Source organism: Delphinapterus leucas, chromosome 12 (assembly GCF_059928025.1).
Source record: "Delphinapterus leucas isolate spDelLeu-1000000601 "Yukka" chromosome 12, BTC_Dleu_Yukka2, whole genome shotgun sequence".
Lineage (NCBI taxonomy): Eukaryota > Metazoa > Chordata > Mammalia > Artiodactyla > Monodontidae > Delphinapterus > Delphinapterus leucas.
The window spans coordinates 76,525,203-76,549,763 of NC_143140.1; the positions used below are offsets into that span (position 1 = coordinate 76,525,203).

The window sequence follows — 24,561 nt, forward strand, 5'->3', positions numbered from 1 at the left end:
GGTGAATGCTTTGAGTTTGAAAATTATCGGAGTACTCCAGGAAATATGTATAGGATTTATAGCAGCACTTATTAATAGTAACATTTGTTTCATTTTGGCATATTCATAAATATGATATACAGCAGCAAAAATAAACTAGTAATCAGCATCAACATGGTTGAATCTTAGAATTATAAAGTTGCGTGAAAAAAATCAAGTAGCAGAAGAAATTTGTACCGTTTGATTCCATTTATTTATATAGTTCAAAACCAGGCAGAACTAAGTGCTCTGTTATTTAGGGATACATATATACTTTCAGAAATTTAAAGTGAAATACAATGATTAGTGGTTCTCCCTGTGATTGTGAGGGGATGTAATTAAGGAGATTTTTCCAACGAGCTTCCAACATACAGTGATAGCCTATTTCTATAGCTGTGTAATGAATTAATGGGAGCCTGTCCTATTATTTTTGTTTAGACCACACATATGTATTATACATATTCTTTTGTGTTTTGATTTAAAAACTTTATGTGCTAGGCAGCAACAGAGAAGCCAAAGGGAAATACTGACAGAGATTCCCTTCATTGTGAAGAGTAAGGCAAAGCTTCCTTGAGTAGGAAGTATATCAGCCAGGATCTAAAAGCCACATAGGATTTAGGCACAGGATTTAGGCACATGGCTGTAATCAAGGGTAAGAAGGAAGGGAGTTATATTCTTAAGAATCAAAGGCGGATGGAGTTCAGGGAACATCATGTAATAATGGAGTCTAAATGGAGTAGCTTATGAGCTAGTTTGTCCAGTATTCTGAAATGTCCTTAAAATCAGTTTAGGTCCAGTTTTAAGGTCATTTTTAACAAAATCTTCTCTGATTCCCTTAGTTTTTTGTTCCTCAAGCTCTCACAATGTCGTGTTTAATGTTTGGATATTTTCTTTACAGATTGGGGTGCTATAGAACAGTTTTCTGTTTTGTGTAAGTTAGGACATAGGGCCAGTCGTGGATGTAATGCGTTAGACAATATCTAAGATCAAAGGACCAAGGGAAGAGAGGACAAGTAGAGTTCAGGTGAAAGGTGATGGAGGCTGAGCATAGGAGGGGAGATGAGGGCGTGGATTTGTAAGGAGGAAGGAGAGCTAATAATTGGGAGGATTTGGTACTTGATAGATTGCAGAGTGTGCAAGAAGGAGCGTGGTAGGATATCTTGGGATTTGCAGGCTCATGGTCTGTGTAGTAACAGCATTACTGGATTTCTGCATAACAAAAAGGCAAGACCTTTATTTGGACATATTAAGGTGGAGATTCCTGGAAGACGATACTATAGCTCTGGTTGGGAACAAAGCAGCGGGAATGTGGATCAGGTATTCAAGCAGGAGATCAGGATGAGAAAACAGAACCTGGAGTCATCCAGAGAGAAGTAATAACTGTAGTAATGAAAGTGAATGAGAGCATCAGGTTTATAGAGGGGAAGGGCAGACATGAGACCTTGAGTGCCACTGACATTTCTGAGCTGTCCGGGGAAGAGGAGATAGGAAAGGTGCTAAGAAGGGACAGTCAAACAGAGAGGAGGAGAGTCATAGAAGCCCAAGGTCGGATGCTAAACAGTGTGTGTTTTTGCAGAACAGGAGAATGATGATCCAATTCCATTCAACCCCCTTTGCCTCATTGTGGGCTTAACGAAAAGCCTGAAAGTTGGTAGAAAGTGATTCTGCTATTTGTTTCATTTGCTGCATGACTGAGCTGTCATTTGTCTCCCTTTGAAAAGAGATAATCATAATTTTCTGTGACTTAAATGTAGTCAGTCTTTAAAGGTACCTAAATGTGACACACTTCAGGGAGATGTATTCCTGGCTTAAGCACGAAGGCAAAGTGTCAGAGTAAATCACTAAAAATTGAAGACATAATAGTCTGTGGGATGTGGCAAATTACTGTCACAGCTACAAAGTGTATCACAAAGGAGGCTTTTCCAGAAGAAATACAAGGACAGCCTGATTCAGGAAGTGGTCTTTTTGGAATTTGGTCTTTTGTCACCTTTAGGCCATGTAGGGATGTAATAGCAGTGCTGTGTTGCTGGCATAATTAGTGTTGAAATTCAGAAAACTTAGAGCATTTTGGCAGTATTTGAATATGTTTCTTTATATCTGTGAGGAATTATAGTTCTGTGGCCACTGTCATTTATTAAGCACTTCTCTTTGTCAAGTACTGTGAAGAATGAATTTGAATTTTACTCCTGCCCTCTGGAAGTTTATAATTGAAAATAGTGTACAGTGCCAAGAAATGAGGTAAAAATGACAATGAAAATTCCAGATGGTTCTTTTTTTTTTTTCTGACACCATCTCGAACTCTTGTGAAGCGTACACAGGTTACTTTTGTAATTAGCTGAAATTTTACCAGTGATGTATTTGACATCTAGAGGAAACGGACTGATCTTTTGTCCAGGCGTGTGTGTTCTATATTTGTGTCTTTCTCTCTTTTAAAAAAAAATGACCTCTCTGTTGAGTTGTTTTAAAAATAATTTTAATCTGCATAATTTTAAAGCAGTTCTTTTCCATTGTAGATAATTTGGGGGAAAAAAATCATTCTATGGTATTTAAGCAGCTAGAGTAGACACATTTCATAAATGTCTTTAAAAAATTCAAAATTAGGGCTTCCCTGGTGGCGCAGTGGTTAAGAATCTGCCTGCCAATGCAAGGGACACAGGTTCAAGCCCTGGTCCGGGAATATCCCACATGCCACGGAGCAGCTAAGCCCATGCACCACAACTACTGAGCCTGCGCTCTAGAGCCCGCGAGCCACAACTACTGAGCCTGCGTGCCACAACTACTGAAGCGCACACGACTACAGCCCGTGCTCCTCAACAAGAGAAGCCACTGCAATGAGAAGCCCGCGCACTGCAACTAGAGAAAGCCCGCACACAGCAAGGACCCAATGCAGCCAAAAATAAATAAATAAATTTATTTTTTTTTAAAAATTCAAAATTAGTGGTTATTCAATGGTTAAAAATAGAAAAAGAAAGGAAGCTTTTTGTTCATTTTACTTAACTGTCAAAATATGTCATGCTTTTGAGGGAACAGTTGTGTATCATGCAAAGAGAAAGTAGTTGTTTATATATAAAAAAATGTTTTCCCAAGTTTATTTTTTTAACGTTAAAAAGTTAAGTATGAAGATGGGGAAGAATTTTATAAAGCAGTAATTTCCATGAGCAGACCTAAAGTTCATGTGGTTCTGTAATTTTCCAAACCTACATGTTTAGATTTAGAAGAGTCATCTCCACACTCAGTAAATGTATAGATACATGGCAGTTTGATAATCTAGTATGTTTTCCTGTTTTCAGTTAGCTAATGAATGACTCAAAGTTGATTGAAGGGAAAGATTATGTAACGTTCTTCTCTTTGTCTAAACTCTTTCTCCTGGCCTTGGAGGGCGCCCCTAGGCCAACGTGGCCTGCCCCCTGAGCTCGGTGCGTCTATCTCACGGTAACTATGTGCCACCCATGTGTGACCACACACCATCCACACTGCCATCATCGGTTCCCAGAGCTGCCCGGACTTCCTTGAATTCTTGTCTTTTTTCGAGCAGTTCTCTCTTCCTGGAATTCTTTCCTTGCTTTATATGGATCTCTTGTATCTTAGCTTTTTTTTTTGCTTTTTTTTTTTTTTTTTTGGCGGTACGCGGGCCTCTCACTGCTGTGGCCTCTCCCGTTGCAGAGCACAGGCTCCAGACGCGCAGGCTCAGCGGCCATGGCTCATGGGGCCCAGCCGCTCCACGGCATGTGGGATCTTCCCGGACCGGGGCATGAACCCATGTCCCCTGCATCGGCAGGCGGACTCTCAACCACTGCGCCACCAGGGAAGCCCTATCTTAGCTATTTTTTAAGGTGCATTTCAAATCCCACCTTTCCAGGGAGCTTTTTCTAGGCTGCTTCCACTCCCCTAGTGGTAATAGCTCTCATAGAAACTTACGTCTTCTTCTTTTAGGGCATTTCCACCCCTTTTAGTGAAGTTATCAGTATGCTTATCCTCCTTCTCAGACTGGCCATCTTCGAGAGCAGGGCTCCACTTTATCCTTATGTGCCCACCCTGCATAGTCTAGCACCAGCCATGCCCATTGTAGAGGTTCTGTCCATGAAGGGCAAGGAATGCGAGCAAATACATGAAGAGCCGTGGATGGGTGGACCTGTACCGTGAACCTCCTCTAATCCTACCTAGCTACAAGTTGCCTATGTGCCAAAGGATCATGGGAAGCAGCCCAGGTTAGAGCCAGATTTTGAGGGCCTTACAGATCAGGCTTGATTCAGTAGGTGGCGGAGAACGGTTATTTTTCTCCAAACCTGTTTTATTAACGGAATATCTTCAGTGAACTTTGTATCTCATGATGTGCATGTGGAGAAACTGTTTAAGAATGATCAGTTACACAGTGATATAAAGGATGAATGAGAGGTGAGCTGGCTGTTCTCAAAAATGAGGAGAAAGAGCAGTGTCGTATTTTAGCTGTTCTACCATTAGGATTAGACTTAGAGATTTATGCTTTCCTACATTTAAAAGTACAAAGAAGCTGAAGAGAGGAAAGCCACAAAAGTAAAGGTGGAAAAATTTACATTCCAAAGAGTGAAAAGCGAGGTCATATTGAAAAGTGGCAGAGTTTAGGTTCAAAAGCATAAACATAAGACGTGTGGATAAAAGAAGAGTTTAGAGATGTAAGAATGGAAATGCTGTTTATTTCTTTAAAAATTGAAATTAGCTAAAAAGGATAGATTCTTAAATTGAAGAATCAAGCTAAAAACTCAAGACTGGCAGTGGTTTTGTTTCAGTGTTGTTCTATAATGTAATGACTGTGCATATTCCTTTTTCTCACCTGATTAGTGGATCTCTTAGAGTTGAATACAACAAATGAAGTTTTCAAACAGCACAAGCTGAACCAAAACGATCAGCTTCTTAGTGTTCCAGATGTCATCAACTGTCTGACAACGATTTATGATGGCCTTGAACAAATGCATAAAAATCTGGTCAACGTTCCTCTCTGTGTGGATATGTGTCTCAACTGGCTACTCAATGTGTATGATACGTAAGTGCATTTTTTCCCATTAAAATACAGTCATTGGGTGAAATATGTTGATAGTGCAAACTGTCTACATTTTTTAAGTGAATTTTTAAGAAAATACTTTCTTTCAAAGTCCTTTTCCCAGTGGAAATGTTTATGTTAATTGTTGAAAAGGAGCGACTTTCCAAAAATTGAGCTCTTAACCAACAATAGAACAAAAAAGAGTGTCCATCTATGATTTTTAAGATTTTGCTTCAATCTATAAAGGCTGTCAAATTTGTAGTCTTTTTAGTCACCATGCTAGGGGAAACCTAATGGAAAGAAGTCCGATTTCCTTCCTCCATAATGTTTTACAGTATTTCTTTTTTCAAAAGACAAAATTTTGTAGTTACTGTTATGAATTTTAAAATTTGTTGGCTCATAATAATCCACTCTGCATTTCTTGTATGACAACTTAAGAGCAATTTGGCAATTAAAAGGATTTAATTTCTCTTTTGGTATTAGCTTTTTTTAATTGCAGTGGTGGTTATGTGTATATATGGTGTTTTAAATAATTTATACTATAGGACACTCCAATATCTGTAATTTAATTAGATGCTCACTGTTACATAAAGAGCACTCCCAGCTTTCAGCATAACTCATTTGCCATTAATTTGGCTTTTTGAAATGTGACAATGCGTTTGTAAAATAATCAATTCTAGAAAGACCTGCTGTGGGCTGATATTTCTGAAACATTAAGAATTATTCATTCTTCTGGTAGGGGGTTAAAGTATGCAAAGATGAAATAAGAAAATTAGAACTCTAAATTTTATTTTCTGTTAATTAGCTGTATGAAAATGTGTGCTTATCAGTTTTTTATTTGATTTAGAGAGAAAGAAGATAGATGATAGTTCATAAATGCACGCATGGTTTAGCAGCTGACTGATTCTGTATAAGAAGTAAATGATAGATGCAAGAACTTTCAAGAGCTTTCAGTTAATTAAAATTTCATTTATTCTTTTGATTAGAAAAATCTTTTATCTTTCAATACTGACAAATATCATAACAATGTCTTTTTTAAAAATAATCAAATAGCCATTGTGTGCTTGAGGCTCTTAATAAACTCACTGAAGAACAGATAGCATGGATCTCTGTTACCATGATGAATGTGGGCTTTACTACCTCCCTGTGTGATATCTTTCAGTACATTTCATTTTAACGCAAATTTTTATACTCCTAGGGTAAAATATGACTGTTAACATTAATTCACTGTTAAGTTGATCTTCAATTTTTTAAACCTCTAAGAGACATTTTCTATAGTAAATTCACTAAAATAACTAGTCAATTAGGTGTTTTAACTACAAAGCCTATAACTTAATTTTATGTCCCAGGAAGAATGCTAAAGTCATGGGATACTTAGTTAAGGACTTCATTAAGCTCTATGGAGTATGGTAGAGCCAGAGGTGTGTATTTTGAGACATGTTTTAGGGAAGAACTGGAGAAGATGTTAAATCACCCTGCTTCGGCATTATCTGTGGCTCTAACACTCTACTTGGGCTGCCTTAACAAAGTATCACAGACTAGTTGGCTTAAACAACAGAAATTTATTTCTCATAGTCCTGGAGACTGGAAGTCCAAAGTCAAGATGTCAGCAGGGTTGCTTTCTTCTGAGGCCTCTCTCCTTGGCTTATAGATGGTGTCCTCTCCCTGTGTTCACACATGGTCTTTCTTCTGTGTGTGTCTGTATCCTAATGTTCTATAAGAACACCAGTCATATTGGATTAGTCGCCACCCTCATGACTTCATTTCAACTTAATTACCTATTTAAAGACTTTCTCCACATATAGTTGCATCCTGAGGTACTGGGAGTTAGGACTTCAACACATGAATTTTAGGTGGATGTAACTCAGCCCATAACGCATATATATGCTGTTTTCACTGGACAGCCCAAAGGGAATAGTGCCACTTAGTTGGGAAGGAAGCAGTATGTGAAACATCGTAAGTCATATTCTAGGGAGTTAAATGTTGGCATATTTTCACTTTCTACCGTCAAATGTGAACACATGAGAAACGCAACACAGAGATATTGTTTCTTATTTAGAAAGACAGTATCTTGAAATTTTCCTTTTCAAAGGACAAAAAGTTTTTAGGATTTATCTCCCTTCCATGCCAAAGAAATATAGCAAAGACCATGCTAGGTTAGAACAGTGTCCATTCAGTCGAGTTTTCCACCTTGGAGAGGAATATCATGAATTAACCTAAGGAAAAAGTATAGTTACTCATATGATGGTAGTCTCAGATGGCCAGAGTTGATTACCTAAATTTCTCTAGCAACTAAGACTTATTCCTTTATCCAAACAAGAGTTATTAACTGTTTTCAAGTCATTAGTTTCCTTTGAGAATCTGATGGAATTTTGATCTACTCCATCCAATGCACCAGGACGTTATGGACCCCTAAGAAGTCTCTGAACCTTGGAAATGGTACCATGATCTAACCTGTCCATTCATTCAGTTAATCTGACATTCATCTATTAACCATATATTTTTTACTGCATTGCTTTGTGCAGTATTTTTTACTACACTGCTTTGGTTGCAGCCAGACCTGGTATTTTCAGCCCTTGAAATATATTCAGCCAGCTCTTGAAATAATGAGTGACGCACACACAGGAGATCCTAGAATTCTAGAAGCAGAAGGACTTTGAGGATCTTCCATTCTGCCCTCCTCATTTTACTGATTGAGAAACTGACCAAGTGAGATGAGACAGTTTATCCATAGCCACCTACTGCATATTAGTAGTAGATATGGAACTATATTCAGCTTTTTTGATAATCACTTGATTATTCCTACCATACTGCCATATCTAAGAAAGATAGTACTTTATAAATTATATTGTTTACTGTTTCTTTCAGCTTTTAATGTGTACCCAACTCCTAATATTCTGAATTGTCTGAAAAAAGAGTCTTTTCTTCTGTTGTAGAGGACAAGAATCCAAATTTTTGGTTCTGGTTTGCTTTAAAACGTGACAGCTGCTTAACTTTTGGCATCTCAATTTCTCATCTGAAAAATTGAGATAAAAATATCTGCTCTGCTTCACGTACACAAGTGATTGTGAAGGGCAAATGAACTAATATATAGAGAGAAAGGACTTTATAAACTATAAAGATAAAACTGATTCCATTTATGAGTTCACAACCTCTCTCAGTCTTCATCTTCCTGGGCTAAAAAGTCTTAATTCCACAATCTTCCTTCTAAATTTAGTGGAAATTAAATTTGTTTAAATCAAGATTTAAATCAGTAGTCTGGATTTCTTGGTTTAAATATTTTTGTCCCTGCAGAGAATATTAACCTCATTTGATGCAGTGTTAAGTCATTTTTCCCACTATTCCAAGGCGGATATAATTTTATTTATAAGGTACCTATCTTTCTGGTTGAATTAATTTCAGGAGTTACTTATGAAAACTATCAGGGAATCAAATACTTAAATATTGTGTTATGTCACTCACAATAAATTTCATTGACTCCCTGTTACCTTTCAAATTCTGATATCTTATTTAACGTCAAAGCCCTCTATCCTCTGGCTCCATATAACCTGGACAACTTTATCAACCATTTACTCTTGATGCAAGTTCTCGCTCTACCTGATGAATCCTGCCTCTGGTGCTCACATCCGCTTCCTCTGTCCCCTTGTCCGGGCTTTTCCTATGATAATCTACTTTCTCCTCGTCAGGACAATCCAGCTGTGTCATGCCTTCAGTGTCTGATTTTAGACTTACCTTCTCTATCAAATGTTGTGAGACTAATAACTACTCAGACGAACCACCAATCATTAATGACTAGTCAGCCACAATTATCTCATTTATTTCCATGCGTAAGATTGGTCTAATATTTTCTTATGATTCTCTAGTTGTTTCCTTGTCTCACCTCTCCAGCTAGTCGTGGGTAGGAATCATGTCCTAACACTTTTCTCTTGGTCCTATGGAACATAGAACAATGCTGGGATCATAGTAAGCCTTTATCATCGTTGGTGGTGCCATGAATGGACGGTTGACATTTTCAGTAGTCTTCCTGATGATGTTCCCTTCTGGTGTTGTCACCAAAGACTGGAGATCAGCCTCCAAAACGTACCAGTTTGATATTTTTTTCCCTTAAGGGATTACTTTGTCCTTAGCCACAGTCATGTACTAGTCTATTTGCACAGCCTTTTGTTATTTCCTTCAAGTCTGTTGTCTGATTGTGTACAGAGAATAAAATTTCCTGATTTTTGGAGGGAAGAAAACAGACATAGTCTATTTTCGTGTGATAATTAGGAAACACCTAAAAAATATGAAATAGAAACACACTTCATAGCATGGCTCAGTTTAAGGTTAATTTGGAACTAGTATTTCTATAATTGTGGGAATCTGAAATGAGTATATAAACTTTAGGTTTCTGCTTATAATGGCTATATTTATTTTAAAATTTAAGTATTAGTTATTTTATAGGTCAATTCTGAATGTTGTACACATACATAGCAAGGGTTCAATATGTTTGTTGGGTATGATTTAGTATAGATTATAAACTCTAGGCTATTGAGGGACTTTTTTTTTTTTTTGCGGTACGCGGGCCTCTCACTGTTGTGGCCTCTCCCGTTGCGGAGCACAGGCTCCGGACGCGCAGGCTCAGCGGCCATGGCTCACGGGCCCAGCCGCTCCGCGGCATGTGGGATCTTCCCGGACCGGGACACGAACCCGCGTCCCCTGCATCAGCAGGCGGACTCTCAACCACTGCGCCACCAGGGAAGCCCTGAGGGACTATTTTGAAAATACATTTTACCAATCCCTAAGCATGTTTTCCTTTCTTATTTATTTCATACTTTATATGTCATTGTATGTTTACAGAAACTTGAGTGTTTATAATTTGAGAATGAAAGATATCAATTAGTAGTAATAGTAAAAATATCAACGAGCCAGACTTAAATACAGTTTGACAATAAGGATGCTTAAAATTAAAGTTACATGGTACAAATATTTATATGTTTTTAAATAGTATGAATTACTAAATTTTAAGTATTCATGTAATTATGTAAACATTTAGTTATAGGTTTTGAATGTGTTGTACTTGTGTGTATTGAAAACATATAAGAAAATTAACAGTAAAAACAAACTGAAAACTGATCCTGTTTATATGAAATAATAAAGATAGAAATCTTTATATCTTGACTTTTTTCTGGACTGTGTTATTTCATAGCAAGGATCATGGATTAATTTTTGTAGCTTCTGCATTTCCCTTTCCCCAGCCCCAGGATCTAGTACAGTGTGACATTTGGTAAACAACTCATTTATTCTTTGATAAAAGACAGAGTAAATATAACTCTATGCTTTTAAAGATAAAATTATTCTTCCAGTCAAATTATAAGTGAAATTGAAATGATCTCTCATTGGCATAATATGAAGCTATTTTCTAGTGTTAATTAATAAATTTTGTATTTAATTATAATTTATTGCACACCTGTGTATTTAAGATCATTGACTATTATAATTGCAGTAGTAATTTATAGAAACTGCATTGACAGAGATCAAAATCAATGAAGACGAGAAGTTTTTAAGTATTCAACAAGTTATAGCCCTCAACATATAGTTAATTTTCCCATCAGTTTTCTTACATCTGTTTTTAGATATATCATTATACCTTTCTTGCTGTATTGTCACATGCATATTATATATATCTCTAGCTATTAGTTTGAATCTTGCATTATAATTATTAACAGATTTAATTCATAGTGTTTATAAAAATGAAATATTTTTAGCTTTATAATTAGCATTTTCATTTTACTTTCTTTTGTTCTTCCAAGTTCATATGTTGTACATAAAGTGACTTCAGGCTGTATATTCTTCCAGACTAAGTCAAATATACTATTAAAATATGTCATGAACTTATGGTATGGGTTTAACATTAATTAATAAAAGTGAATAGAAAGTTGCATTTTTAAGATGCAATTTTTTTTCCATTTAGCCTCAAGGAAATAGATATTCAGAAATAATTAGCATACTGTATACAGTTTTAAATGCATCTAACACACTGAGATTCTTATAATTTCAGGGGTCGGACTGGAAAAATAAGAGTGCAGAGTCTGAAGATTGGATTGATCTCTCTCTCCAAAGGTCTCTTAGAAGAAAAATACAGATGTATGTAAGACCTTTCTTATACCAATAATGTTTTTAGTAATAATAATGATAATAACAACTTATTAGAGACTTACTTTATATGATTTGCTAGTAATAATAGCTCCTTTTTTTTTTTTAACCTCGATCATACATGTACGAGGCTAGACAAAGGGTGTCAGTGCAAAGTGATGTGAATTTGTGTGAAATGGAAAGCTGATTATAGGATCAAGATGTGAGGTGCATTGATGGAGTAAGAACTGACTGCAGATTGTATCTCATTTAATTCATAATTGCCCCATAATGTAGGCATTGTGATTTCCATTTTCCAGCTGAAAAAAATAATTCTTGGGATAGGTTAGAAATCTAGTCAAGGCTGTAGAGACAGTGAATCGTGGGGCTAGAATTAGATCGTAGATATTTCTGACTCTAAAGCCCAATCCTTTTCTATTTCCGTATATTTCCAATGCTTAAGAAAATTAGCATGGACTAGAACTGTTATAGTCACAGTGAGACAAATAATTATATTTTATAGTATAAGAAAATAAAGTGATATATTTTTTAGTTTCGTTATATTTGTTCTTATTCACCAAATAAATCAGTGGTGACCTTTTAGCTGTCAGTTAATGAAGGGCATCTTGACATTTGGAAAGGGACAGGTTCGGGAGCCAGGGAGACCTGCCTTCGAATCTCAGCTCTACCACTTAGTGGCTGCTGGATGACTCTGGGCAGGTTACACAATTCCACTGAATACCGACAGCTAAGAGGTAGTAATAAGATTCCCATTTCACATTCCAGGGAGCTGAAATTTAGTGAATTTTCTTCAACAAAGAATGAAGCTACTAATTCTTGCTTTGAAAGCAGCTAGAGATCATATGTGAAAAATACCTAGAAATAGCAGTTGTTGAATAAATGGTAGCAATTGCTGCTATGTCTCCAAACTCTTAATTACTGTAAATTTTTTTGATTTAATTTTATCCATAAAGTGTGAGTAAATTGATCCTGCCATGCATAGCCTCATATGATTCTGTACAGATATATCCATACCTTCGAGGGAGAGGGAGAGGGATATTTCATGAATAGAGAGATACCAAAAACAGGAAAATATTTGATCCCAGGTCCTATAAATTCTAGGTTCTTCATCTTCTGTGAACATACATACATTTTAAAATACTTTTATTTTCTGGGATGGCTGTGAAGCAATTTGTTTTTGAATTCCAGGGCTAGATCATGGTGGCTTGTTTTTTTTAGATAGTTTGACAAGAATGTCAGCGAAAATGAAGCGAAAAGCTGATTGTAGGATCAGGAGGCGAGGTGCCTTGATGGAGTCAGAACCTAGTAAGCCATGCAGAAAAAAGCTTTGCACAGGCTTCTGCTTGGTGGCACTTATCTAGAATTTAAATTGTCTTCAGCATTATAATTGTCAAAAGATATAATTTCCAAGGCTAAAAAAGTTATTTCTATAATGAGTGGGAAAGAAAAATGTTAATGAAAACATCAGTGTTTCAAATTAGAAAAGGACTTTAAAAAAAATCAACTGTGATTTGGGGTTTTCATGTGTTCCTAAAAGAATTTAGGGTTCTCTGAAAGTAACAATTATGTTACGGTGCTCGCTTACTCTGAAAAGAGTGCAAATCCAACCTCAAAGTTTATCATGAATCTTATTAAAATGCAAGGGTGGTCTGTTTTTCTAGATCAACGATGCCTCCTCCCTGTGTTTTTCAAGCTGATTATTGGAGTAATCTGAGGCCAAAAGAAAGAGTTACAACATGATGGCTGTAGTTTTAGAGCAAAAACCAAATTCTATGCAATATACAAAAAAATGTCTTTTATCTACACATCTACCGTCACACGTATTTCTGAAGCATATAATTTTTCAAATGAAGAGGCATTTCAGCATACATGTACTCATACACTCGTACTACGGTGGACACTCTTTCCACAAATGTCGGGAAACAATACTCTGTATAATTCCACATTGAACTTTCAGATTATAGCAGGGGAAGCAGAAGCCCTGCAATGAAAATTTCTGATATTTAATTTAATCCATGAAGTATGCCATTTAGAACTTAATTAAATAAGAAATCTTTGGGTTGAAATCTTTAAATCTTTCCTCAGAGTACTGAGACTCTGGAAATATTCTGGGGTTTTGTTTTGCTTTTTACTTTGAGGTCCTTAGCAACTCTGATTCCAGTTTTGATTTCCCTAGTGGTATCAGAACACTTCCTCATTATTACTTTCTTTGTCGGAATTAATATTCAAGACACTTTGCTCTGCAAACTCAATGGCAGAGGTGCTATTCTGGGTCAGTTGGTATCCAACTGAACGCTGATTTTGCAATGGCTTACGTCAGTGTCTTTACCCCGGTGACACCTTCTTTTCTCTTCGTGCCTTTTTGAGAATGTCCCTTGATTAGGTTCTAACAACACTCTGGCCTTCCTGCTTGTAACTCAGTGGCTTCCTTGCCCCATCAGCAACACATTTACAAAGATCCTCTTGAATGGCCTTTTGCATCTCTTCTGTGATTACTTATTGGAACTTGGGTTTTAGATTGGAACATTCCTCTGATCCATCCACACATCATGATACTCCTTTTCGTATCTGACTGTAACATCAACATGTGAACTTTCATAAGAATTCAGAAATATGTCAGAATGTTAAGGAGTCTTTTCTCTTATGTTTCGTGTGTCGTTTTACCTAAATAGTGGCATAATAGTATAGCTATCTTCCTCAAAAGAGGAAAGCTGGGCATGATTGATGTTGCTGAATATGTGCACTTCTCTCTGCAGAGTATTATTATTCACATGCATCAACTTTGTATTGACTTAGGAGGCCTCTTCTCAGGAATGGGTTTACAATGAGAATCATAATAAGAATACTGGATAAGTACTTTCTGGCTATGATAGTCTTATTTTTGGCAAATGAAAAGAAGCAAGTAGAACTCTAACCATCTAAGAGAACAAATGATAATAAAAATTAAATGTATTTTTATTGAATTTGCTTTCCCAATGTATGCTTATAATTAAAGTCATATTTCATTATAATTACTGTGTCAGTATCACTGAGCTTGGTTTAGTCGTTTGAAAGTTGACAGTGTTAGATCTAGCCTTATTTCCTTAAAAAAAAAGGGAATGATACCTTTTGATCTGATATTCATTTATCAGGTATTGTTTGAAAATGGTTTTTAGGATCCAATAAATATTTACTCCCCATTCTTTTTTTCTTGGAAAACTTCACATGAAAACCATTTAGAATTTGTGTGATTTTGAATTTTTAGAACTTGGAAATTTCTTTCCAAAAAGTATTAGTTTCTATAATGAAGTGAATTGTTTTTACATGAAATTTCTCCCTACTCCAAAAGTAACTTATTTGACTATATTAGCTTTGTTGCTGGAAATATGGTAAGAATTTTCATCTTCAAAATACTGCAAGTGATGAAAAGAAGATAAGCCAATTCTAGAAGGAAGAAAAGAGTTTTTATTTTACTGAATCAAAAACTTTTAAAACATCTTTTTTTTAATGAATAGAAAAGCCTAAGAACTGTGTGAAAGTATGCATGAGTTTTCATTAAGTCCTTTACATTTGAATTAATGTATTTTATTACATGAAATGATGTAAAAAAATAATTTTTATCGCTAATAAGGAACGAGAGACTGATTGGGCCTAAAAAAATAACCCCTAAAAATAAAAGACACCTCCTTATACTGTTTAATGTTTCTTATGCAAAATAGATTTGAGTATAGAAATCTTTAAAAGAAATTAAAATATATATGTTCAATGAATATTGAATTTAGGAGTGAATACAAAAAGTTGATAAATCTTTTAAAATTTGCTACTTAAGATACATTCATTCCTTTAACAAGTCATAAAGAAAGCTTCTTTTTAACTGTCTGTCTTTTTCAATCAGAAGGGAAACCTTATAGAGACCACTGAATGAACCCACATGCACACACTGGGCCATTTAAAAAGGAAATTTGTATTTATTGGTCTGTTTATATGTATTTACATACTGCAGTAGATCATTTTAGGAAACATGTACTTAACCAGTTCCTGATTACAAATATGCAGAATGTTAAGGTTGTCAGAATTCGGGCGACAACTAATGTAATTCACGTCCCCATAAGTTTTTTTTTAAATCTACGTCGTTCATTCCACATAACCAAAGGTATATTTTACTTAAAATTCCAGAATAGGCAGATGGAAGTTAACCTCTTGCCTCTCCTCCTTGTAGATCTCTTTAAGGAAGTGGCTGGGCCCACAGAAATGTGTGACCAGAGACAGCTTGGCCTGTTACTACATGATGCCATCCAGATCCCTCGGCAACTGGGGGAAGTAGCAGCTTTTGGGGGCAGTAATATTGAACCCAGTGTTCGCAGCTGCTTCCAACAGGTAAACGTTCATGAAGGATCACTGGTGTATAGAATGTGTGGGGAATGGTATTGAGGATATTCTGAGAAATGGAACAGGGGACTTGGGCTGGAACCAGGTGGTGGAAGACGCTGGTACCATCCCAGTAAGTTTATTTTATTTCTTAAGGCACATTTGATTCAAGGAACAGCAACCACCTCAAGGAGACTTACTGTTCCTCAAGGGTTAAAACCTCAAATCTTTAACATGTGCCTTTAGATTGCTATGATTTGGCCCTACTTTTGCCGCAGCCTCATCTTGTACCACTGGTCCCCTTGAGCTTTCCAGCCGTGCTGTTCCTTCATTCCGGCCCTAGTGCCTTTGGACATGTGCCCTCTGTTTAGAATGTTCTTTCTTACCCTCCACCCACAAACTCCCTTGACATTGCTAATCCTTATTCATTCTTTAGATCTTCCCTTAAATCTCACATCCGCTGAAAATCCTTCACTGACTCCTTCAGATGAGGTTATGTGTCCCTACTATATTCACCTGAATCTCCTCTGCCTTCTTATCATGCTCATTAAAATTGATAATAAAAACATACTGAATTATATAATTACTTGTTTAGTGGTTTTTTTCTTTTATATAAACCTAAACTCCATGAACAAGGGCTGTTTCTTTCTTTTTACTATTGTATCCCTATGTACAGTGCCTTGGACATCATAGCTACTTAATAGATGTTTGCTAAATAAATGAATAAAAATGCCCTGACCTCCTTGTAGGCAAGATTTTTTTAAAATGTAAATTAAAGATGTTATTGAAATTGTACTCTTTTCTTTGAGAACATATGTACAAAAGGAGAATGATGTACACAAGTTTTATACTGATCTAAGTTACTGATATTAAACTGGAAAAGCACGCTAGTTTCTTTTTTGATGCTTACCGTATAGAAACGCATTTTAGAAATGCTTCTACCGATGTTATAAGTATGCATAAAGTACAAGCCTACAGATATTTTGCCAGGGCATGTCTAGTGATTTTTCATTGCTGAGGAGAAATATGCTCACACCATCTCTTTAAGAAGAATTGATATTATGGTTTATTACACTTTATAATGGCCCTTTTCCTTGTTTTAGAGATACAAAAAATACCAAGTGAAAATTCTAAATATGATTCTCATATGTTCTGGTTCATAGAATGACCTTGACAACAGCAGGAGAAGGACATTGGTATGAATTTAACTTTGCACAAGTGAAAATTACTTAGTATTAAGATTTAAAGAGAGACCAAGACATTTCATACAATTTATCGTTGATACGTTTGGAAATCCTACAAAGTATATTCATCGTAATGTGCTCCTGCTAGGATGTAACAGGACTGGAGCAGGACAAAGAGATAACAGTTTTTATTGGCATTTATAATGGCCTTCAAGTTTAGGAAGTTATCAGTGAGTCTTTTTTTTTTTTTTTTTAGTGAGTCTTTAGTTTCTCAAATGTTTACTGTTTTAGATGAATGAGTTTTATAGTTTTAAAATATCTATGTGAAGAGTACCTAGAACTGTGTGGGTTTTGGTTTTATTTTTTAAATCTAAGTCTATTAAGGTATTGGGAGTTTTTTTCTTCTTCGTAATGACAATTTCTTCTTTTTCTCTTTTTAAATTTTAGAATTTTTTTTTCCTTGAAGAACCTTAAATATTTAGTGATTGAACTGACCTAGAAAGAGTTATATAAACTCTGTTTTTACTTTTATACAGATTTTCAGAAGATTTTGAAGCAACAACACCTGTTGCAATTTAAATGAAGACATTTTCTTCACTTTTAACATTTTTGTTTCTTCACCAGAATAACAACAAGCCAGAGATAAGTGTGAAAGAGTTTGTGGACTGGATGCATCTGGAACCACAGTCCATGGTTTGGCTGCCGGTTCTACATCGAGTGGCAGCAGCTGAGACTGCAAAACATCAGGCCAAATGCAACATCTGTAAAGAATGTCCAATTGTTGGATTCAGGTAGACTGATTTACTACCAGTGGTGGTAGGAGGCTATTTTCTCTTCTGTTTGTATAGTTTCGGTGTATGCCCATCATTCCTTCCCACTTATACCCATTTGGGGGTTTGCCTCCTGAAGAAATGGGATGCTTTTAGCACGTTCAGTCCATCTGAAAATGGCATTCCCTCAAAAAGCCAATACGTGAAGCTTATTTTATTATTGTTATTTATACTGTTTTGCTCCAGAACCAGAGATCTTTCTGAGTTTCTCTTTACATAGGTTACAGAAGTGTTCATGCATAATAATTGCATGACTCATTATACATATATGACCCTGATGGAATTTGGTGATTTTCTAAGACTTTGGGGTCAAACTTGGTAAGCAGGAGTTCAGCATTTAAATACTAACTGAGAAGTAATCAAATGACTTCATGTTTCTTTGGCCAAGTTTGGCATGAAGTACATTAACCCAACTTTCACACAAGAAGCCTTTGTCAGGGAATTTTGAAACTCATTTTTTATTGATAGTATAAGTGATATTTTAAATTTTGATGTGTCAAGCTAATAAACATAACTCGTTTTTCTTCTTTCGTTTTGCATTCACATTCAAACATTACAGAAAATCTTCTAACATGGATATTTGTCTTATTATGTTGAAACAGATGAAAACATGTTTTAGAGACTTCAACTACAAAAATGTGCTTTTTTTCTCACTTGGGAGATGGTTTCCTTAATTTCCTTTGTGAAATTTAAGATTCTCTTTGTTCTAATTTGGAGCTAAAATACTAAATAAGCAAATTCCACATTTGTAGCCAATATAACTTTTATTTTCATGGTGATTTGGATGAATGAAATTCCTTACCACAAGTGAGTGTTTTGGACTATATAATAGGCTTTCAAGCCAATGAATTTTCCTTTCCTCTCTCTAGGTATAGAAGCCTAAAGCATTTTAACTATGATGTCTGCCAGAGTTGCTTCTTTTCGGGTCGAACAGCAAAAGGTCACAAATTACATTACCCAATGGTGGAATATTGTATACCTGTGAGTACTGAGCCAGTGTTTGTTTATTTGGTTTTGCTTTAACATATTCCTTTTGAATTAGCTAGTGTCTAAAAGTATTCAGTTTATTTAGACTTAACCTTATTTGGAAAAAAATCCCTTTCAAGATCACTTAACCATATCTTTTTTGTTGCTTTGTTTTCTTTTAAGCAAGTACATTATGTTGAATTTATTAGCACAGAACAATTATACTTTTTTCAGAAAAATTTATTAAATTTTATTTACATCTGTGTTTTAATATTAAACGTGGCATTCTTGGTAGCAAACTCTTGTGGTACGTGGGCCTCTCACTGTCGTGGCCTCTCCCGTTGTGGAGCACAGGCTCCGGACGCACAGGCTCAGCGGCCATGGCTCACGGGCCCAGCCGCTGCGCGGCATGTGGGATCTTCCCGGACCGGGGCACGAACCCGCGTCCCCTGCATCGGCAGGCGGACGCTCAACCACTGCGCCACCAGGGAAGCCCCAAATCCCACTTTTCCACAAAAACAGTTTGACTCTTACTTTGTGTGTGAAATCTTCCCAAATTCTTCTAGCTTCCCCTCACCAAAACACATCATTCTGTGGCCTCTAACAGTAGCCCCTACTTTACCAGTTAGTATTTGATTCCGTGTTATCTTGTATTGTTTTCTGTGTTGGTGTTTTTGCCTCCTCAACTATCTTTTTAATTCCTTGGGACAAGGATGACTCATACTTTTCTTACTATGCTTAGTTAATTCTGGTACATTATGTGCTCATATCTGACATTATAAATACTATTTATAGAATATTAAAGCTGGAAAGAGTCTAAGAAACTAACTCATCCTTATTTTTTTAAAAAAAGACTAAGTCTTAGAGAAGGTAAGGATTTGTTCAAAGTTAGTGGCTTGGATTTAGTGGTTTAACTCCATTTGGGGAATTTTCTGTATGCTTGCTGGAATATTATATTTGCTGAGTACCTGTTATATACCAGGCATTTTGCTGGGGACTAGAGATACAGAAAACATATAATGAAAGAGAAAAAGAGGTCTTTATGTGGACAGATTCAACAGGACTATATATATTTTTTGAAGAATAAGTAAGCTTATGGAGCAAGATAATATTTAAATTTTTTTCTTGTTACCTGTGCACTGTATGTTTGAATTCCGGGATTAACATTTATTCTAAAAATAGTTACATTTTATGTTAAAGATATTCAAATTTTAAGTTTCTTTTTTATTGGAATAAGAGTTTATGATCATTTAATTTCACAGTGAAAATTACCATAATTGGATCTTTTTTTTTTAAAGTCTATATTCTCTGTTTTAAATAACCAAATTTAATTCAAATTAGAAGTGTTTTTATATGGTAGGGCATAAAGTAGATAGTTCTTTAAATTAGAGAGCGAGGGTGATGAATTTCACATATGACTTATAAGAGTTCATGCAATTGCTGACAGTGAGAGAGAGCTGGATAGGGTTAAATATGAGTGAAAAGGGAATGCTACTGGGGGGAGGCATGAGTCACCAAGAGGTGAGTAAATTGACTGCTCCATTGCCACAAGAGTGCAGCTGAGGTTGGTTGGCAAGGATTTGCAGTCCGTGACTCCATCATTGCTCAATGGCTTTGAAATTAAAAGATGGTAGGTACGATTGAAGGCCACGGGCTGCACGATTCAAAGGTGTTAATGGTACTGGGATTTATTTGGGCTATCCTCATGTTGAAGAAACCAAAGGGGGTTGAGGGGCTAGAGATTAAGATGATGGGGGCAAGAATTAGGAGTAAGAGGCAAAAGGTTTGAGTTAGTGAAAGTTTTTTCCAAGTTAAAGATTTGGGATTGAAAGATGTTTTGAGTTATGATGAAGCCTGACGTGTGGGCAGACCCCAGTATGTGATAGAAGTGGGACATAGGAGGTTTTGGAGATGAGATGGTGTTTAGAAGATCATCAGTTTGTCTTTAGAAGTGACAGATGATAGCGGCGTCTGGCCAAGTGCTGTCAAAGGGGAACGGATAGGCATATCGATTTTAGTAGATGTTAAAGCTGAGGCTAAGGGGGAAATAGTATAAACCTCCTTTATTCTTGACCTTTGATTTTACAGCCCATGATGGAGAGGATTGTAGGGGAGATGGTGTTATCATGGGAGCAACAGTACTCATCTCGTTCATAACTGCAATATGAAATTGCAGTTATGAACAACATGTAGGGGAATGTGTTCATAAGTAGACACAGAGTCATGCTAACAGCTAACAGGAAAGAAAAGTAATTAGAGGCTGTATGCATCTGCTGAGGGGCAGTGGCCCAATCCATGTACGAAAAGTAGGGAAGTGGGGTAAGTCAATAGAGAGAATACTTACCCATTGGTAAATATAGCTATCAGGAACTGAAGCATTAGCCCAGATAAGAAGATGGTTTGAGAGTCATGTTAGCTCAGGTAGAAGGGATGAGATATTTGTAAAATTTTATTGCTAGAAAGGTCAGCAACATCAGCTACTCCCAGCATTCAAATTGTTAGGGATGGAATCATTGCAGAATTCTCTGCTTATGAACTGAGTTTGGACAGGACTAGTTTGTTCTGAGAGTTTCGTTGAGATTTTGGTGAGAAGAGAGGAGGACGGGAAAAGCTTATTAAAAGTCAACAACACTTAAAACAGATTGTATTGCATTTTTGCAGTTTTTAAACAAGTGCATGTTACTTTTTTTGTTTGTTTGTTTTTTGCGGTATGCGGGCCTCTCACTGCTGTGACCCCTCCCGTTGCGGAGCACAGGCTCCGGACGCGCAGGCTCAGCGGCCATGGCTCACAGGCCCAGCCGCTCCGCGGCATGTGGGATCCTCCTGGACCGGGGCACGAAGCCGTGCGCCCTGCATCAGCAGGCAGACCCCCAACCACTGCGCCACCAGGGAAGCCCGCATGTTACTTTTAAAGTATCAGGTTCAAGTATGTTCTTGTCAATATTGGTTAATATATGGGGATATAAAACAAAATTTCAACTTCTGGGAAATTAAATGCATAAACATTCGCATTATAGGGGTCCCAGAAGGAGAAGAGAGAGAGAAAGGACCCAAGAAAATATTTGAAGAGATTATAGTCGAAAACTTCCCTAACATGGGAAAGGAAATAGCCACCCAAGTCCAGGAAACGCAGAGAGTCCCATACAGGATAAACACAAGGAGAAACACGTCAAGACACATAGTAATCAAATTGACAAAAATTAAAGACAAAGAAAAATTATTAAAAACAAGGGAAAAACAACAAATATCTTACAAGGGAACTCCCATAAGGTTAACAGCTGATTTCTCAGCAGAAACTCTACAAGCCAGAAGGGAGTGGCATGATATCCTTAAAGTGATGAAAGGGAAAAACATACAACCAAGATTACTCTACCTGGCAAGGATCTCATTCAGATTTGATGGAGAAACCAAAAGCTTTACAGACAAGCAAAAGCTAAGAGAATTCAGCACCACCAAACCAGCTCTACAACAAATGCTAAAGGAACTTCTCTAAGTGGGAAACACAAGAGAAGAAAAGGACCTACAAAAACAAACCCAAAACAATTAATAAAATGGTAATAGGAACATACATATCGATAATTACCTTAAATATGAATGGATTAAATGCTCCATCCAAAAGACACAGGCTTGCTGAATGGATACAAAAACAAGACCCATATATCTGCTGTCTACAAGAGCCCCACTTCAGACCTAGGGACACATACAGACTGAAAGTGAGGGGATGGAAAAAGATATTCCAAGCAAATGGAAATCAAAAGAAAGCTGGAGTAGCAATACTCATATCAGATAAAATAGACTTTAAAATAAAGAATGTTACAAGAGACAAGGAAGGACACTACATAATGATCAAGGGGTCAATTCTAGAAGGAGATATAACAATTATAAACATACGTGCACCCAACATAGGAGCACCTCAATACATAAGGCAACTACTAACAGCTATAAAAGAGAAAATCGACAGTAACACAATAATAGTGGGAGACTTTAACACCTCACTTACACCGATGGACAGATCATCCAGACAGAAAATTAATAAGGAAACACAAACTTTAAATGACACAATAGACCAGATAGATTTAATTGATATTTATAGGACATTCCATCCTAAAACAGGAGATTACACTTTCTTCTCAAGTGCACATGGAACACTCTCCAGGATAGATCACACCTTAGGTCACAAATCAAGCCTCAGTAAATTTAAGAAAATTGAAATCATATCAAGCATCTTTTCTGACCACAACATGAGATTAGAAATCAATTACAAGGAAAAAAAAGTAAAAAACATAAACACATGGAGGCTAAACAATATGTTACTAAATAACCAAGAGATCACTGAAGAAATCAAAAAGGAAATCAGAAAATACCTGCAGACAAATGACAACAGAAACACAATAATCCAAAACCTATGGGATGCAGCAAAAGCAGTTTTAGGAGGGAGGTTTATAGCAATACAATCCTCCCTCAAGAAGCAAGAAAAATCTCAAACAATCTAACCTTACATCTAAAGGAACTAGAGAAAGAAGAATAAACAAAACCCATAGTAGAAGGAAAGAAATCATAAAGATCAGAGCAGAAATAAATGAAACAGAAACAAAGAAAACAATAGCAAAGAGCAATAAAACTAAAATGAAAAAGGAGAAGTTACAATGGATACCACAGAAATACAAAGCATCATAAGAGACTACTACAAGCAACTCTGTGCCAAAAAAATGGGCAACCTGGAAGAAATGGATGAATTCTTAGAAAGGTATAACCTTCCAAGACTGAACCAGGAAGAAATAGAAAATATGAACAGACCAATCACAAGTAATGAAATTGAAACTGATTAAATATCTTCCAACAAACAAGAGTTCAGGACCAGATGGCTTCACAGTTGAATTCTATCAAACATTTAGAGAAGAGCTAACACCCATCCTTCTCAAACTCTTCCAAAAAATTGCAGAGGAAGGAACACTCCCAAACTCATTCTACGAGGCCACAATCACCCTGATACAGAACCAAAGATACTACAAAAAAGGAAAATTACAGACCAATATCACTGATGAATATAGATGCAAAAATCCTCAAGAAAATATTAGCAAACAAAATCCAACAACACATTAAAAGGATCATACACCATGATCAAGTGGGATTTATCCCAGGGATGCAAGGATTCTTGAATATATACAAGTCAATCAGTGTGATACACCATATTAACAAATTAAAGAATAAAAACCATATGATCATCTCAATAGATGCAGAAAAGTCTTTTGACAAAATTCAACACCGACTTATGATAAAAACTCTCCAGAAAGTGAGCATAGAGGGAACCTACCTCAACATAATAAAGGCCATATATGACAAAGCACAGCAAACATTCTCAGTGGTGAAAAACTGAAAGCATTTCCTCTAAGATCAGGAACACAACAAGGGTGTCCACTCTCACCACTATTATTCAACATAGTTTTGGAAGTCCTATCCACAGCAATAAGAGAAGGAAAAGAGATAAAAGGAATACAGATTGGAAAAGAAGAAGTAAAACTCACTGTTTGTGGATGACATGACACTATACCTAGATAATCCTAAAGATGCCACCAGAAAACTACTAGAGCTAATCAGTGAATTTGGTAAAGTTGCAGGATACAGAATTAATGCACAGAAATCTCTTGCATTCCTCTACACTAACAATGATAGATCAGAAGGAGAAATTAAGGAAACAATCCCATTCACCATTGCAACAAAAAGAATAAAATACCTAGGAATAAACCTACCTAAGGAGGTAAAAGACCAGAAAACTATAAGACACGGATGAAAGAAATCAAAGACGACACAAACAGATGGGGGGATATACCATGCTCTTGGATTGGAACAATCAATATTGTGAAAATGGCTATACTACCCAAAGCAATCTACAGAGTCAATGCAATCCCTATCAAATTACCAAAGGCATTTTTTACAGAACTAGAACAAAAAATCTTAAAATTTGTATGGAGACACAAAAGACCCCAAATAGCCAAAGCAATGTTGAGGGGAAAAAATGGAGCTGGAGGAATCAAACTCCCTGACTTCAGACTATACTACAAAGCTA

The 24,561-nt window shown here is 36.3% G+C and overlaps 1 protein-coding gene across 11 annotated transcripts in view; it reads left to right on the forward strand.

Annotated features, from left to right (window-relative positions):
- UTRN (utrophin) overlaps positions 1–24,561 on the forward strand; it is a 508,091-nt gene that overhangs the window by 438,473 nt on the left and 45,057 nt on the right. For all 11 annotated transcript variants that reach the window (XM_089922090.1, XM_089922091.1, XM_089922085.1 and 8 more), the window contains 5 exons: positions 4,837–5,038; positions 11,073–11,158; positions 15,366–15,523; positions 17,323–17,489; positions 18,398–18,509. In XM_089922090.1, the coding sequence (XP_089778216.1) occupies positions 4,837–5,038; positions 11,073–11,158; positions 15,366–15,523; positions 17,323–17,489; positions 18,398–18,509 (725 nt within the window). The remainder of the gene's footprint in view (positions 1–4,836; positions 5,039–11,072; positions 11,159–15,365; positions 15,524–17,322; positions 17,490–18,397; positions 18,510–24,561) is intronic.